The sequence below is a fragment of the Podarcis pityusensis genome (genome assembly GCF_964106645.2).
Source record: "Podarcis pityusensis genome assembly, chromosome: 1".
NCBI classification, from domain to species: domain Eukaryota; kingdom Metazoa; phylum Chordata; class Lepidosauria; order Squamata; family Lacertidae; genus Podarcis; species Podarcis pityusensis.
The window spans coordinates 86,131,726-86,149,977 of NC_138028.1; the positions used below are offsets into that span (position 1 = coordinate 86,131,726).

Here is an 18,252-nt window from a genome sequence, read left to right on the forward strand (position 1 = left end):
AGTCTTTAATAATGCTTCCCACTAGTTTTCCCAGAATAGATGTTAAGCTAACCATCATATAATTTCCTGGCCCCCCCACTGGATCCCTATCTCAAAAATTGGTGTTACATTGTTCATTTCCTGTCATGGACATTTTATTTATATGCAGGGAGGGAACAAAACTTCTGTTGTTCTAAACACTTACTAGGGAAGTAAGTTCCAGTGAACTCACTGTGACAAATTCTGGATAAGCAGAGCTTCCATGTTCAAGAGCAGTATTCGACTGAATATCAGTTGATTGAGGCTGGGAGGCGCATGCCATAAGAGGCCTACTCAGGGCTTTTTCCCCAGCTGGAACTCACCAGAACTCAGTTGGGCGCCATTGCCATTATAAGGTGTTCATGGCGAGTTCCAACATCTCTTTTCCTTGAAAAATAGCACCGGGCCTATTGCCTTCATACCCTGTTTTTGAACTTACTGAAGACATCTGGTTAGCCACTGTGGAAAGTCAAGTGCTGAACTAGGTTGTCCAGTGGTTTCATCCAGCTGAGGTCTTTGGATGTTCATATGTTGGCATCTTATGTAGGCATGGGCAATCAGGTCAGAAATTATCAGAGTGTCGAGGAGGAAAAGTAAATGCTGTGGTGATAAATTCAGAGAAAGCAGCAAGTGGCTTAAGTGTCATGGATATTGGGGATAGACAACTATTTCAGCAAAAGGATCCCTGGGCCAAAGCACCATTGTTCCTCTCCACATCAGCCCCTGGATACTCAGTGTTCCCATTGCTGCATCTGTTATGGTAGTTCAGGGATGGAAAACCTGTGACCTTCTCAATGTTACTGGATTACAACCCCCATCATCCCTTGCTGGCTGGGGCTGAGGGATTCTGGGAGTCCAGCATCTGGGTAGCCTCATAATAATTCCCATGTATCTTGTTGAGTAAGAGCAAGCACCAAGTATGAACAAATAAAATTTGGGTTCCTTTATTGTACTCTCAACCACTCACTCCTGGAGGTGCCCAGCACTCATCCACACTCACAGGTTGTCGTGAAAGAGCTTGCACCAGCATTGGGAGCATCGCGGACAGGAAGATGGGGCATTTGGGTCAAACATTTCCCCTTGGCTACTTAAATATGGAGACCAAGTCTTTCCATTATGAGCTGGAGCATCAATATGTGGAAGAAGCATGCTCTTCCTTGGATTTAACTGGTTTATTCTATTCCAGGCTTGGATATTTTCCCACTGGTTTACTTGCATGGCCTGATTCGTTCCACGTGGTTTTCTTTTAGCCGGAAGTGGTGCTTGGCCAACACCAGAGAACTCGGGGGCCCCACCAAAGAGAAACCTTGCTGTATTTTCTGCTGGACCAAGCCAGACGGTAGCTGGCACCTTCCACGTATAAGCAGGCATAGCACTCTCAGTGTGCTGGAGGTCTGCTTTGTTACCTCTCCCATCACTGTTTTGGAGCTGCACTTTGCTCTTCGCAGCATTCAGCTGCTTCTTCTGGACTGCCATGTTGTTCTTCACAGCATGCAACTCATTTTTCTGGACTTTCATCCTACTCTTCTCATCATTCAGTGCCTTCTTTTGGACATTTGCCTTGCTCTTCCCGGCGTGCGTCTTCTTTTCCCCAGCCTGCAGCTCACCCTTTTGGGAACGTATTGCTTTTCCATCTTTCAACTTTGGCGATATCAACTTAGTCATCCTCCCTGACATCTCCTTACTTTTGATTGGTGAGGTTTTCCTCCTAGTGTACCTCAGGTGTCCAATACGTGGCTCCTGCTTGTCAGATCGTTCCTTCTGCCCAGCACACTGCTCTGTCCCACGATCAGGTTCACGTCCTGGATGGGATCTACGTTTCTGTGCTGAAAATTTCTCAGTTTGCATCTCATGCTTTCCAGGGGGGGCATCAGCTTCCCCATTCCGAAGCTTGTTCTTGGTGCTTGACTCTGACTTCTCATGCCGCTGTTTCGTCTTCCCTGTTTGAAGCTTACTCTCACCATGCAACTCAGTTTTTAGCTTGGGAAGCTTAGCCTTCCCCGTATGGGTCTCCCAATCTTCGCTCTGTTGCCTGGCCTTTTCTGCATAGGCCCCATTCTTCTCAGTTGGGGCTTTCCTCTTCCCATTGTTGCTCTCGCTATTCTCTACTAGAGGTTCTTTACCAGACTTGCTGCTCCTAGTGTGCAATGCGCTGTTCTCGACTGGCAGGTTTTTCTCCCTAGTCTGCAATCTCCTTCTCCCATCCTGGGTCTGCTTACCCTTCCCGACTGGAAAATCCTTTTTCTCTGGAGGCAATTGGTTATGCTTTGCCCGGTGTCTTTTGTGAGGCTTTCTACATGGATGCAAAGGAAGGGGCTTGCTAGGCTTCTGACCTGGATCGTTGGACTCAGACTCTGACTCTGAATTTGGTTCACTGGATTTGGAGCTTGACCTGCTGCACTCAGAACTGGACTCAGAACTGGATTCATTAGACTCATCAGAGTTCAAGGTGGAATAATGCTCTGAACTCGACGACTCATCATCAGACTCAAATGTTGAGTCATCATACTCAGAACAAGAGCTCTTGTCATTCTCCACATTCAACTCATCATCCTGAGAACTTGGTTTGTCTGGCTTGGTGTGGTCTTTCTCGTCTACTGTATTACTCTTGCGTTTCTCATGGGGAGGCATCACACCTGCAATAAACCAAGTTTTTAGTCTTGTGACAATTTACTCTGTTCACAGGACAAATCTAAGCCTGATTTCTATATAGTGGAAACAGTTGTCTGTAGTCTGCCAGACTGTAGTCTGACAGGTTTTTCATCTTGGTTCCCTCTGCAACAACCACCATGTTAACGGGGGGATAAGTCCCCTTTCTTATAAGCACACAGAAAATTTAATGTTCAAGGATGAATCTTCAGGTGCATAACAAATACATTTCCTTTAGTTAGTAGAACGTAAGCATTTCAGAGAAGAAGATAAGTGAAATTAAAAGCATAAGTCACAATTTAATATATCAGAAAGATACTTATACCCAACTTCCTTTGAAGGAGATGCATTTTTCTAATCTCTCTCAATTATCAAAGAAAAACAAGACTGCATTCCACAAAATATACAACTTCTTGAAAGGATCTGATAATCATATGCCCGTAGTACATACAATGCAACTTCTGCAACAATTTTGATTAAACATAGCTTACTATCATCAAAGCAAAATAATTTTAGCAACATCTAATAGAACTACATCAAATACAATTTCTTTTGGGGGTTTTAAGTGTATCTGGATGGAAGTTACATAGATATACTGTATTATAAAAACCTAACTTGTACAAAAATGTGTTTGGCTTACACCTGAGCATAATAAAAGTATAAGTTATAAAAATAGCATTGCTGTGAACACAACTTGTTCAAATAAACTATACAGGTGTTTTGATTAAGTCAGGCTAATTCAATATTTTCTCCTAAAAGGAGACAAAATTACACCACAAAGAACTCATAACCCACCTACTTTCAGCAGCCAGAAACACCATAACCAGACACTGGAGAGACCTGTCAGGAGTAAGCATGGACCAATGGTACCAAATAGTATGGGAAACAGCCCTACTAGAAAAATTAACTAATAAACTGAAACTGACACGGGGACAAACAGAAGAAGGCTCCCCTTTATCACATACACAGCCCAACAGGACAATGACAATAATCCGCCAATAGCATACAAATCAATATGGCTAACCTGATCCAAAACACCCACCCACCTCACTCACACACGAAAACAAAGATCACCACAGCCAATCACAAACAAACAATCACACCCTAGGCCAACCCCAACCTCTCTCACCACCAAAGGAACACAAGTGAACAACACAAGCACGCTGACACCAAACTCTACATACATTAAGCATAATAAAAACACCGCTACCCGACCCCACCCCCATCCATCTCCCCTCCCTCCACCCCCCTTTCTTCCCCCCCCTTTTTTTCTTTTCTTCTCCCCCTAATGCCTCAACAAATGAAACGGATTTGTAAAAATGTTACATGGAAAAAAAACATACGAGGCTTTACACTTACACTGTAAACAAGAAAACCCTTAATAAAATATTTTTAAAAAGTTATATAAAAAAAACCTAAAAGGAGACAAAAGCATTTCATTGCAAGATAGGAAATAGGGAATAGTGATGTGCTAGTTTGACACACAGGTCTGGGCTACCTTTGAAGGATGTTACAAAATCAGAAAGATGTATTTGATTCCCATGTTAACAACTTTAATTGTGATGCTTTATGGCGAGGTAAAATAGCTTATAGGGCTTGTTCTAGTGTTTCCAGAACCAATCAAAATGGATGCAAAGTGAGTTCAGAAGTGGGCCTATTTGCCACAGTTTATTTAAAGGACAGTTCAGTTAGTGGCCTGGAATACTCAGCACTTCCATCTTCCTTGAAGGCAAAAGTCAGCAAAGCCCATGTGCGAACCACACCATATTTCCTATAAGACCCCAAAGGTCTTCAGAGCCCCAGGGTGTCTCTTAGAGACCACCTGGTGAGCCCATTATTCTGAAGTGGTCAGGGCTCTTAGCATCATCAGACCCAAGTTGTTCTCTGTTCATTCATAGATAGATGGATCATTGAATTAACATATATGACAATACAAGACACAGAAGACAAGAAAGATTAAATAACAATGGATGACTCATCAATTAATATATCATGGTGGTTAAAGTTTATTCTAATAGTTAACTTTTCCTATTAATCCCAATGGTATCTGTAGTGGTGGGATCTTATCAACCTCTACACTTCCTTCTCCTGTTTTCTGATTCACTGCTGGGGCATTCTGCTCTATAACTCCACCCACTTCTACCCACTTGTATCCTGCTCCTCTAAGGGAGCCCTGTCCCCCTTTGACCCTTTCATTCTCCTCTATTTCTATACTGCCTGTGCTTTCTCCACCTTCTCTGTCTTCCTCATCTTCCTCCTCTCCCTTGCCTCCTACTTTAGCTCCCTCCTTCCGAGTTGCATCCATTATCCTCCTCTGCTAGCTTCCAGTCTCTCCTGCTTTCTCTTTAACCTGCTTTGGAGCACCATCAGTCCTGCCTTTAGTCTCTGGCTGTTCAGGCATCCCTACAGCTTTAGTGATGCTACCTTGCTCTGCCTGACTCACTTGCCAGCCAGACTGTCAGGCTGCAGGGCAGGCAGACGAGCTGCAGCAATGCTAGTTCTCAACAGCATGTTATACTCTTAATTGGGCTCGGCTGGGCAAACACCTGCTTAAGCAACCTTCTGGCCAGCTAAGTAATTGGTTCTCCATGAAGGAGTTGAAATTTCAAGCATAAGGAGCTGACTGAGAAAGTGTGTCATTAGCCAACGGGTTTTTGCCCCTTTTATTTTAGACTTCAAACATGTTTGGAAACATCCATTGTACATATTTTAAAACTAAAAATAAATTCTAACTAATATATGCAGATAAACCTGACACTACTCATTAACATCTCCTAGCTGTTGATGCCTGCTTCACTCAAAATAGCGCTTTCCATCTTTAAATGTTCAAATCCCAAAGGGAGAGATTTTGGGGAGCAGTAACCGCAAATAGCGCTGTGTGCGTTTGGCCTGTTGTTGGATGGAGGACACTACTGGGAAGACAGCCAACAATAATTATGCAAAGGAGGGGTGGAAACTGTTTATTAGATATGCCAGATACCAGCTTTTTAGCTCTTCTATAGGTCGAACCAGCACTTGAATCGTGGCTCCAAGGTTATAAAAAGTCAGCCAACACATTCTGCACAAGCTACAGCTTTGGAACAGTTGTCAAGGGAAGTTCCACTTGGAGTAGCTAAGCGCAAAAAGCTATGCAGTGCAGGTTATTGAGAGCTGAAAAGCTATGAAAATTAAAAAGTACATGACATGCTTTGAAATAGGTTATAAACCTGTAACAGAGTGGTGGGCAGGAATAAGGCACCCACAACTGAGCTAGCCAGCTAACACCCAGCATGTCAATACAGCACTTTCTGTCATGCACCAGATAATGATTTTGATTATGCTCGATCTGATCTCTGTCTGCCAGGTCAACCAGAGGCAAACAGCATTCTTATATTAATTGTGTGGCCTCTGGCTGGCTGACCCAGGATTCAGTGCAGGTCAGCTGAGCTGACAACCTCAGTGGGATTAAGTCAAAGCTGGATCCAATTAGAAAGATGTTTCACTCTTTCCCTTCTGCTGCCTTGGGTCCCAAACACATGTTACAAGGAACAAGTGGCTGTTGCTGATCTCGGTCTCCATGGTAACATGTAATTAAAGAAGAAGTGCCATGTGGCATTATCACACTCTGAATTTCTTCACCCCTGCAAGCAGCACCTAATGACATGGCACTGGAGCTCTACTTTAGCTAAATATTACCGGGGCAAGATAGGAAAAACAGGTCACTGGCTGCCACACATTCTTCATCGCATGTTATTTGGCCAATGGTTGCAGCTGTGCGGATCAAGAAGAGCTCCACAAAGACACTCCTAATTGTGGCTTTCTCCATTTCCTCTCAGGAACGTGAGACTGAATTGTGAAATCACTCACCTTTTTCATTCTGTCTGTTCTGGAGGGAGCAATCCAAGTTACGCTTGTTTGCTGAAAGGCAGAAGATATACCTGAAAGTTCTCCAGCCCTGCTGCAGCCAGCTGCAAACACTTGGTCCAGGATTTGGAAAACTACCACCACTCTAGGCACAAGGCATCCATAAAACTGAAACTTATTCTATCCCCGCCCCCCCGGTGCCTAACCAGCTTTTAAAGAAGTTAGGGATAAACAAACCTGCCAGTTTCAGTTTCTCTCCCTTTTTTAAGTTTTTCCATCTTTAAATTCAATTCACCACATTCCTGCACCAGTTTGCTTTTCTTTTTTAAGTCTATGTGAATATTCAGCAACATTTCTTCTCATATCTGTATGCAATTTTGCCTAGTTTTTGCAAGCTATTTTCTCTTAACATGAATCATTTTTGTGTGTTGTTTTCGCTATATGCATTTTTACTTTCCTCTAATGTATACACAGGTGTTTGGGGGTTGTTGTTGTTTTTTTAAGAACTGCATTGCAAAATTCAGATAAGTGTGAATTTTGAAGGATAGCTACATTTTGGCTTGTTTTGGGAAGCACGAATAAGGTAGAGTTGCATTAAAATGCAAGCTGAAACAAATTTATGCCCCTGTCCCTAGTTATAATCAATTGCAGCAGCATAGGGATCCATGAAAAGGTGCAGAGATGCTGGCAGCCGTCTAAAGAAGGCGGCATATTGCAGGAGAGAAGTTCTAGGCACCTACTAATAGGACATGGACTGATGGTGAAACTGCATGTTTCCCCGCAGCTCTACTACTTCAGAAAAGCACCCCAAAGCAATTCCCCAAAAGGAAGATGGAAACACCGAGGCACAAATGGGACATCAGCCTCCTGTGCATATGCACAAAGAGGGTGATGCCTCCAGGCAGTCAGGAGATGTGTGTAGACTGCTGTTCTTTATCTATTGGGTTTGGACCAGTCTGGCATGAGGTGGGTCATAGCAATGGCATCACAACGTTTGCTTTAAAAGAAAAAGAAAAGTAGAAAGATAGGGGCCTGGGAGCAGGCAGAGAAAAAATGTGGGTATATATCCACTCTAAATATTGGTGCCATTTCTGTACTAGTTATAACTTGTTAGCCTCTCCCCCTGCAAGCCTGGGAATTGCAGTTTGGCACAGGTGCTAAGAGAGATCTGTCACCGGCTGGTTCCCACCCCGAACTACATTTCCCAGCGTTCCATAGGGAGAAGACGGTTAAGCCCGTAGACTCCTAAAGCAGTGTCAATAGATCCGGAGAGAGAAGGAGAAGAGGAATATATGTGTTAGAAAATAAAATAAATGTGGGTTCCATGCTGCAGGTTGGGGTTAAGGATGCTTCTGAGGTGGGAAATGACTGGAGATTACTGGTGTGGATTTCTAACCAGGATTGCTTCAGTGCATAGCACTGATTGAAAAGACTCTCTCCCTCATTCTCTTGCTGATCAGCAACTAGGGTCAACATGTGTCTCATTGGGAAACCAAGGTCCCAGTGAAGTGAGAACAGCAGAAGGGTCTAGGAGTCTGAGCCCTTACAGTTTGACAGCACTTTGTATGCTTCCATTATCTCCTTAGACTTCTCTTCAGCTTCCTTTTTGTTATCTGGGTTTTTGTCAGGATGCCACTTCTTCAGTTTCTCTCTGTACCTGTTCAGTTAAAGGAAAGGATATAAAGAATTAGGTTCCAGGTGGCCTGTTTATTTTTTGAGCAATTCATCCTGATTTGTTTGCACAAAATTTGTGCAGAGGTTATACCACTCTGCCAATTGGTAATTATCTCCCAATTTCCAGTGCTTTCCCCATCACTTTTTTTTAACTGCAAAATTCTACAAATAGAACCAGGTTTGATGTACAAGAGTACTGTAGTGCTCCTTGCTACTTATCACCCTGTACCCCTTCCTCACAGGTGGGTTATGTAGGTGCTATTTATTGCACAAAGGACATAAGATGGCATCTACCTGAATGGGTGAGAGATATGGGCAAACCTCCTGACCCTCTGGAAACAACTTAGTCTGTTTGGGACCACCCGTTAACCACCTGGGCAAATATATATATTTTTGAATCTATTTCTACAACTCAAAATCAAACACTTTGCCAACCCTAAAGAAGGAAAATGCTTACTTCATTGACTTCTGAAGGTATTAGAATTCAGTGCTTCCTCATTGCCCCAACATAACAAATCCCCATTCCTAGCCAGTATATATAAGTATACTTGTGCATTTCATAATAGGTGACTCAGGATTCAATGCTGGCTTCTCTTTTGAAAACAGCACATACTCTCTTGTTATCTCATCCACACAACCCATTCATTCATTCAATCAATCATTCTCCCCTCCTCTCTGTCCTATACACACAATGTAGCCTCCCCCCCTTCCCTAGCTGCATTTAGGCCTCACAAAACCTTCCTACTGAAGCCAACAGAAGAGTTTCTCCAGCCTAAATAAGTAATGGCGCAAAGGCATTTTTGGCAAGGGGGAAGGTTAACTTTTCCCTCCCTAGCTGTGACTCTGGCTTGAAAAGAAATCAATTAGGCTTGGAAACAAATCCTATTGGCTTCAGTAGGAAAGTCTTTTGAAGCTTAAATGTGATGCTGGGGATGAGGAGGGAAGAATGGAGGCTGTGAGCCAGACAGAGCTGCCTCAAGGCTGGCGGTTCCTCAGGTGAACTGAATGCTCTGAAGGCTGACTTACGCCGTTTTAATGTCGTGATGCGTTGCCCCCTGGGGAATGCCCAGGACTTCATAATAGTCCTTCTCATCTTTTGTCTGTCCTGTTGAGAGACTTGGAGGGACACTGGGGTGTCTTGGCTGACCCATGCAGGGCAGAGACAAGGAGATGCCGCAAGTACCTGGCCCTGCAGAATAGAAAGCAGGAGGAGAACTAAGTAGAAAGAGCGGGCTCACTGTCTTGACATTAGTCTATAAATTATAAAACTAGCTTGGATCTTGGATCAATGCCAATTATTTTAATTGGTTTAAGTTTGTTTTTATACTTGTGTTTTTAATTAAGAATTATTTGCATTAAATCGGACTGTTATAGGATGTGTGATCTTTGCTGTGTATACTCTCATATCTATGGTTTTAAACTGCTTTGTGTATAGCAAAGTAGAAAAGCGGTATACAAATGAAAAATTAAAAAGCCATTGGTTTAAACCTCAACTGGGTGCATCTGAGAATTAGTCTTTGCCTTTCAGGGCCACATGCATCACTACAGGAAACAGAGTATAAACAGAGTATACATTTCAAGCAGTATCATACCACTTCATAGCTACAATTCATAGAGTTCCCGGGAAAGAAGAATTGGTTGTAAAACCACTCTAGTAATTGAAGCTCTGTGAAGGGAATAGAGGTCTCCTAATTACTCTCAGCACCCTTAACAAACTACAATTCCCAGGATTCTTTGGGGGAAGTCATAACTTAAAGTTGGGTCATAGTGCCTTAAAACTATAGTGCAGATGTGACCAAACTCAGATACAGGAGATATGGGGCCAAAGGGAAGGAAATAGATGTCTCCTAATTACTGTCAGCACCCTTAACAAACCACAGTTCCCAGGATTCTTTGGGGGAAGCCATAATGTTAAAGTGGTATATTAGTTCTGTAAATGTATGGTATGGATGTGGCCTAAGAAATGACAAAGTCCCTCAGAGGGTAAGTGCTGTGCTATAGTTTTCTTCACTGTCAAAGTAGCCGCACATTTATATGCAGTGAATATTTCTTTTATGCCAGCAGAGCAAGCAACAAGATGCTTACACTTCACTGAACTGAAATGTTGCTTTAAAACAGAGTTCTCTAGCTGATTCCCTCCAAATGCTGATGAGTTCCAACTGAGTGGTCAGGGATGGGAAATACTAGAGTCCAGCAACATCTGGAGAGCACTAGCTGGTGGAAGGCTGCCTTAAATCGACCCTTTGACATGATTAGAGCCCAAGTCTATGATCTACTTGTGGGATAACCAGCCTATTATAACCAACATACATAAGTCTAATTAATACATGAAGGAGTTAAGACCATAGAGTAAGCTGTCCTGCCAAGTTTAGTTCACTGTGGGAGGGACTAGGTAATCAATCCTTTGTTCCCCTTCAGTCTTTCTGAGAAGCTCAGCGAGTGAAAAGGCTAACCTGGTTGCTACAGCTTAGCTGCATAGCTCTCACAAGCCACTCTTTGAGTTCCTATACCAATTATTTAGGAACTTTCACCTCTGTAACTGAGAAGTTTTACTGCCAGTGCAACTTTTTTCTGAATGCTGGATGGAAAAAAGTACATGAACCAGATCTTTGAAGAATTTGTAAGTAAACCAATCTTAACTTACCAACCATGTGGTCTTTGGAAGTTTTGGAACTCACAAGGGCATATTTTAAAGGTCTGACAGGCTATACATCCACATTTCACTTTGCTGCATATTTTGTGATTTTAAATCTCTGCTGTGGTTCTATCACCAAAGAGTATTTGCCCCAAATATAGAGCTTGGCATCCAGAAATTATCCTTTTATACCTATTTTTCCTCTTGAACCAACAATACTTAGCATAGCAGTGACCCTGGCCTTGTGTATCAAAGGCAATTGTTTTCAGGTGGCATAAAATGAGCTAGTCAACCCAGGATGAAGGCTTGGTGGGCAGTTCCACTAAGTATCTGAATAGCTGAAACCCAAGCCCTACCTCACAGTCTCAATGGATTTTTCCTGATGATTGACACATCCTTTGGTATATTCATTTTCCATGTAGGCAGAGCCCTAGTTACTCAAAGCTGCTGCCCGGGGTAAGAAAAGAGGAGCTTGATTGTGATGTCAGGGGCTCTGCAACTTGCACTCATGATTTGCGGTTGGCTGGCAACAGGCAGTAGGAAGTATGGTGTAAGCTCCAGGGCATCCTGGCTCTTAGGCAGAACCTCAGAAATACGCACCAGCTGTAACAACCCAAATAGACATGCCACAGCCCATAAATGAAATGGTGTAGTCTCCACATTTAAGCCTGTAATTAATTTGTCAATAACTCTGTTTGCTATCTATCCATGGACCAGTTCCAAGTAGCAAGATGCCATGGCAAAGATGGCGAGAAGCAGCATTCATTGGTTGATTCATTTGGTTGATTCACCAAAATAGTGATTCAGAAATGTGATGGGGCTTAACTTCAAGCATTTTCAAACATAAACTTCATTAAATTCCAAAACTCAAAGCAACTTGGCAGACAATTCACTTGAGAGGTGCCTGCAGATGTCAAAAACCAACCACAGCAGACATCAATCAATTTGTGAAGAATTCTCTAGCTCAGATGTCTGCGTTGTTAGTGAAAGTGCATACATGTGTTTGTGTATTAAATCTGTTTAATAAATTTATGTTGTGAATAATATTGTGTATTTAATTAAATATATTAAGTTTATATTTAAATAGATATATTTAATTAAATTCATTAATAGTGCATATTAAGATAATATTAACTATATTGTGAACACTTTATGATACGGAATTTTAATTCACTGTTTGGCCCCCAGGTTGTGTGTCACTCTTGCAGCCCATTTAGTCTGAGAGGTTAGACCACCCTGATCTAGCCTAAAATAGTCTTAAAAAAAAAAAAGACAACCCCCACTAAAAATGCCTCAAACTACCTGGACACAGAGGTGGGAAGTGTGTCCCTTGTAATCCATGATGTCACTGGTGCTGATAGGTACCTATGACAGTTGCACAACGACCTTAAAACACAGTAGCTCTGCTGATTGTAATGGAGTTGCTAGCTAGGAGGTGACTCATATTTCACCGTAACCTCCAACAGTGGTTTGAGAGAGCTTCATTAACTTGTGACCCCAAAATTCCAGATGCCCTCAAACTGATGCCAAAGTTTTGTGCTGTTTTGTTCTGCGAACCCCACATTTTGTGCTGCCACCCCCAAACAAGTACCGTAACTGACAAAGCAAATTGGAGTCACAAGTGGATGCCAAAAAATCCAACCTTGTCCAATCAACTCCAAACCAGTACCAAAATCTGGGGGCCACAAGGACACCCCAAAACCCAACCACGTCCTATAGACTCTACACTGGTATCAAAGTGGTGTGCCGCAAACCCCGCTTTCTGCGCAGCCCCCCAAACTGAACAACTGACACTCAAGACAGGAGTGTTCCTAACAAACAAGCTATTTCCGCTCTGATACTAATCCATTTCCTTAAGATACAGGTGATCCTGCTAAACCAGGAATTCCAGAAGGGAGCCACAAGGACCAAACTCAGCCCCTCCAAACACTCTTGAACTCCAACCTCAATCATCCTTGATTATGGATGGATGGATCTGTCAATTTTTTTTCAGTTTCTCCTTTTTTCCAATCTTAAATTTGGTTTTGCACATTTCTGCAGCAATCTTCAATTTTAACTTTTGAAAATCCTCATAAAAATTCAGGATTTTTAAATTTCAATTAACACATTTTTCTATGCAGTTTCTCCCAGTACAATGCATTTCTGCATGTTATTTTCCCTAATATATTCTTTTTCATGCACACTTTTTATCTAATATATGCATTTTTGTAAACAATGTTTGGTGGGAGAAGTGAATCACTCAATTTTGATATGAGCAAATTTTGAAGGGTGGTTGTGTTTTGTTTCTGATATTGTTTCAGAAAGTGTAAAATTGATAAATTTGGCTTTAAATGAGAACTAAATCCAATTTCTTCCCATTCCTATCCTTGACCCATGGGCCATGCTGGCTGGGGCTGTTGGAGTCCAATATCATATAGAAGCCCACAGGTTAGCCACTCTTTCTCTACACATTTTTGTGGACCATAGTAAACACCCTCTACAGAGACCAGTGTCTCTTCGTGTCCTAAATTATTGTTCTCTTTATTGCCATGGATAATGACTCTGGATGCATGCTGCAATTGCCCAGACATCGTCAAAGCTGAAGGAAGTTGGACAGCTAAAAACTGCCAGAAAGAGGTTTGCTTGGAAGGTGACCTAGTGTGGCCTCTTCTTGAATGTCTTCAGCTTTGCCATTTAAAGAACTACATCTGTGAATGAAGATGCATCACATCTCTGAGGCAGCCCCCACCACAAGGCTGTAGGCCCCAGAGCCAGAGAAATCTTGACCATACTGCATTCTTTCGTCTTGAGGAACACAAGTATCTCCTCCATGGCTGATCAGAAAAGAAAATGGAAACAAACATCACTGTTCCCAACCTTTATTAAACAGCCCATTGCCCTTTGCTAATCTCCGTCCTAATGGATCCCATAATTTTCAGTTCTCACTATACTGGTGTTATGTACTGAGTTGAATAGGATCCAAACTGTAGCAGTCTGATTGGTCCTAGAACAATAGGATCCAAAAGGCAGCAGTCTGATTGGTCCTAGAACAATAGGATTCAGAATGCAGCAGTCTGATTGGTCCTAGAACAATGCAGCAGTATGATTGGTTGGCAGGAACCACCCAATCCTGCTCCAGATAGAAGTGAATCCACAACCTGATTGGCTTACAGTAGAATTCCAGAATTAGCCAATCATGTGCAGCCCATTGTGTAAATAATGTATATAAAGCAGATACTGTGAGGGGACTTTTATTCATTCCTCCTCACCACTATGAGCTGAATAAAGAGCATGAAATCACTTTGCGACTCTGAGTATATTTCACTGGCGACGAAGGTGGGATCCCGCTGAGCTGACTGCCACACACAGCACCGCAGCACCGCCAACTGCCGCACCGCTGCCTCGCACCGTGTATCCAGGCTTCAGCTCCGGGGCACAAGGAACTCAGAATGGCAGCCAACAGCAGCTTCTCGCCATTCAACCCAGCATCTGGAGACTGGGAAGCGTACGCCTCCCGTTTCACCTTCCTCCTAGAAGCCAAAGGGGTCACCGACGAAGAAGACGCCAAGAAGAGGGCGATATTCTTCAGCGTCTGCGGAGAGGAGACGTTTGAAATCGCCCGGGCTCTCCTTGCGCCTGAAGACGTCGCTACTGTTCCATACAAAACAATAATGGAACAGCTGAAGGGGCACTTTTCGCCGCAGCCCTCAGTGGTGGCTCGTCGAAATGCCTTCTACGCAAAGCGGCAAGCCCCTGGGGAAACCATAACTGGGTTTGTGACCTCTCTCCGCCAAGCCGCCCGGTTCTGCAACTTCTCAGAGCTGGAGAACATGCTTCGTGACCGCCTCGTCGGTGGCCTGAAGGATGAGAAGCTGCAACGACGCCTCTACGCTAAGAAGGACCTAACGTTCCAGGTCGCTCTGGAGGAGGCCCTGGCAACAGAAGCGGCCGAGAGGTCGACCCAAGAGGCACGGCCGAGCCTGCCATCCCAACCGAGGGTCCACCATGAAGACCTCACCGACGACTCAGGATCCGACAGGGAGGAGGTGCACCGAGTACAGCAGCGCACTCAAGCAGCGCACAGACCACAGCTGCCTCGACGAGAAGGAGGGAACTGCGCAAGCTGCGGGGAGAGTCACGAGAGGAGGACCTGCCGTTTCCGCAACGCAGAGTGCAGGCAGTGCAGAAAATCGGGACACATCGCCCGGGTGTGTCGGGCTCGGCCCACCCGACACCAGGCATCAGATGACCAATCCAAGAGCCCCAGGTCCCGGGGCCCAACGCACCAAGGCAACTCGACGGAGCTCACGGACTTCCAGGTATACCAGTTGCCCCACCCCAACGTAGAGAAAATTTATGTAGAGGTACAGATAGAGGGGGCCCCATGCCGCATGGAGCTTGACACGGGTTCAACTCTATCCATAATCTCGGCAAGGACCTTAAGGAAACTGTGTCCCACTGGGGGTCCCAAACTCAGGCCGGCCCCATTCACCCTCCGGGACTTCCAGAAACGTAAGGTCCCCACAATGGGGGTGGGGACCTTCAGGGTGCAATACCGAGGGCGGACGCGGCAACTGGACTTGCTTGTGGTCAAGGGCCCCTACATTAGCTTACTGGGATTGGCATGGTTTGGACCACTGGGGCTAGCTGTCACCGGGGTGAACCACACTAGCTTACAAGTGGACGTGGACGCCATATGCAAGGAATTTCCAGGGGTTTTCGATGGGAAATTGGGACAGTATACGGGCCCCCCCATTGCGCTACAGCTTGACCCCGCAGTACGACCGGTCAGGCTCAAGGCCCGCCGGGTCCCGTTCGCCTTGAAACCCCGTATAGACGAGGAATTGGACCGACTCGTAGAGCAAGGAGTGCTGGAGCCGGTGCCTAATGCTCCCTGGGAAACCCCAATCGTCACACCCGTCAAGCCTAATGGTTCGGTCCGCATCTGCGCAGACTACAAATGTACCATAAACAAGGCCCTCACGGCCCACGCATACCCAGTGCCAGTGGTCAGCCATGTCCTTGCCACCCTGGCTGGGTCGAAAATTTTTGGCAAGCTGGACTTGGCCCAAGCATATCAACAGCTGCCAGTAGATGAGGCCACAGCAGAGGCACAGACGATTGTGACGCACAGAGGAGCGTTCAGGGTAAAGCGGCTGCAATTCGGTGTCAGCGTGGCACCAGGCATATTCCAGAATATAATGGACTCTCTCCTTAAAGGGATTCCTGGCGTCACCCCCTTCTTCGATGATGTGTTGATTGCCGGCCCCACACCAGAGGAGTTTGAGGACCGCCTCCGCACCGTTCTGCACCGTTTCCAGACGGCGGGTCTCAAGGTGAAGCGGGAAAAATGTCTACTAGGAGTGCCTCAGGTGGACTTTCTGGGATTTATGGTGGACGCAGAAGGGGTCCACCCGACTGGGGACAAGGTACGGGCCATTTGTGATGCCCCAGCGCCCAAGAGCAAGACTGAACTTCAGGCCTTCTTGGGACTATTGAACTTTTACCATTCCTTCCTTCCCCACAAGGCGGCGGTAGCGGAGCCCCTACACAGACTCCTGGACAAGCGGGCCCCTTGGGTGTGGGGCCAGCGCCAGGAGGCCGCATTCCAGGCAGTCAAGGACTTGCTTGTCTCAAACTCGGTCTTGGCACACTTCGACGAGAGGCTGCCGGTGGTGCTAGCATGCGACGCCTCCCCCTATGGCATTGGAGCTGTCCTGGGGCACCAACTCCCGGATGGAAGAGAGGTACCGGTGGCGTACTTTTCCCAGACACTCAACACAACCGAGCGGAACTACTCGCAAATCGACAAGGAGGGTCTGGCAATCGTAAAGGGAGTAAAAAAATTCCATGATTTCTTGTACGGGCGGCCCTTCACCGTGGTGACTGACCACAAGCCGTTGCTTGGCTTGTTTGCCCCCGAAAAGCAGACCCCCCAAGTGCTGTCTCCTCGCGTCCTCAGGTGGTCAATTTTCCTTGCCAGCTACCAGTATGCACTGATTCACCGACCTGGGAAGGCGATGGGCCATGCGGACGCCCTCAGCAGGCTACCACTACCGGAAACAGGCCCTGACCCAGCACCTGCACAAGAGGTTATGAGCCTGGAGCTGCTTCCCGACCGCCCCATTCAGGCACAAGAAGTTGCACACCATTCCAAGAAAGATAGGGTCATCTCCCGGGTCCTGGACTGGGTGTGGAGGGGATGGCCCAGCAGCAGCCCCGGGCCAGAATTCGCCGGCTACACAACCCGCAAACATGAACTGTCGGCCCACAAGGGGTGCCTGTTATGGGGAAGCAGAGTCGTTGTTCCCCAGCCCCTCTGCAAAAGGGTCCTCACAGCCCTACACGAGACACATCCAGGGGTAGTAAGAATGAAGGCCCTTGCCAGGAGTTATGTGTGGTGGCCGGGGATCGATGGAGAGATAGAGGCCTGGGTCAAACACTGCCAGGCCTGCCAAGAATCCCGCCCAGATCCCCCAAGGGCCCCAGTCCAGTCCTGGGAGTCCGCCCGAGCACCATGGTCACGCCTGCATGTGGATTTCGCTGGCCCCTTTCAGGGGAAAACATTCTTCATAGTGGTGGACTCCTACACCAAATGGCTGGAAGTCGCACTGGTACCGTCCACTTCCACGTCCGCAGCCATCCGGGTACTACGCAGGCTGTTTGCAACCCACGGGCTCCCTGACACTCTCGTCTCAGACAACGGGACTGCATTTACGTCAGGAGAATTCCAAACCTTCACAGCGCAGAACGCCATCCGCCACATCCGTTCGGCGCCGTTCCACCCTGCCACCAATGGCCAAGCAGAACGCATGGTGCGGACCACCAAGGACACCCTTCGCCGCATGACGCAAGGGGACTGGGAGTACCGCCTTGCCACATTCCTTCTAGCACAGCACAGCACCCCCAGCTCAACGACTGGCCGGAGCCCCGCTGAACTACTAATGGGTCGGCGCCTTGCAATCAGATTGGACCGCCTTCACCCCGATAGAGCTCAGGATGAGGTAGTGGTGGGGGAAGGCAGGAACCCCCGGACCTTCGAGGCCCAGGACCCAGTGTACGCAAAGAATTTTGGGGCAGGCCCAGCATGGGTACCCGCCACAATCACCAGGGTCACTGGCCCCGTGTCGTACGAGGTGCTAACGGATGGGGGGCAATGCTGGCGCCGCCACTGCGACCAGATACGGCGACGATTCCCGGGAGAAAACCAGGAGGAGGACAGGTCAGAGGAGTCCCAAGGGAACAGCGGGGCAGTGAGGCCCATAGAGCAGGAGGGGCCAGCAGGAGAGGCAGAATCAGTAAATACAGAGAGGACCCGTGAGGCCGAAAGGACACCGGAACCAGAACCACGACTGAGCGAGCCGGTTGCACCAGACCAAACAGCCGCATCACAGCCAGCATCCTTGGAACACGAGCCAGAACCCGGAGCCCGGACCAGGGAACACCCCAGGCCA

General features: G+C 46.2%; 1 protein-coding gene across 2 annotated transcripts; it reads right to left on the minus strand.

Moving 5' to 3' along the window:
• Window positions 1–963: 963 nt before the first annotated feature.
• LOC308458944 (uncharacterized protein) lies at window positions 964–11,307 on the minus strand. 2 transcript variants are annotated; one of them, XM_080973821.1, is made up of 5 exons: window positions 11,176–11,307; window positions 9,211–9,373; window positions 8,058–8,167; window positions 6,514–6,564; window positions 964–2,654 (listed from the first exon to the last, which is right to left on the minus strand). In XM_080973821.1, the coding sequence occupies exons 2-5, from the start codon at window positions 9,333–9,335 to the stop codon at window positions 1,015–1,017; spliced, it is 1,926 nt and encodes a 641-aa protein (XP_080829947.1). In that variant the 5' UTR covers window positions 9,336–9,373; window positions 11,176–11,307; the 3' UTR covers window positions 964–1,014. The 2 variants fall into 2 exon arrangements, with proteins under 2 accessions (XP_080829947.1, XP_080829948.1); XM_080973822.1 differs by lacking the exon at window positions 6,514–6,564.
• Window positions 11,308–18,252: the final 6,945 nt, after the last annotated feature.

What these genes read in the sequence shown, in the direction of transcription:
- LOC308458944 (XM_080973821.1), bottom strand. Translation starts at nt 9,335, where the DNA reads ATGGGTCAGCCAAGACACCCCAGTGTCCCTCCAAGTCTCTCAACAGGA. An exon ending in ATACAAAGTGCTGTCAAACT is followed by an intron (nt 6,565 to 8,057) that starts GTAAGGGCTCAG and finishes TCTGCCTTTCAG; the next exon opens with CAAACAAGCGTAACTTGGAT. An exon ending in GAACAGACAGAATGAAAAAG is followed by an intron (nt 2,655 to 6,513) that starts GTGAGTGATTTC and finishes GGTTTATTGCAG; the next exon opens with GTGTGATGCCTCCCCATGAG.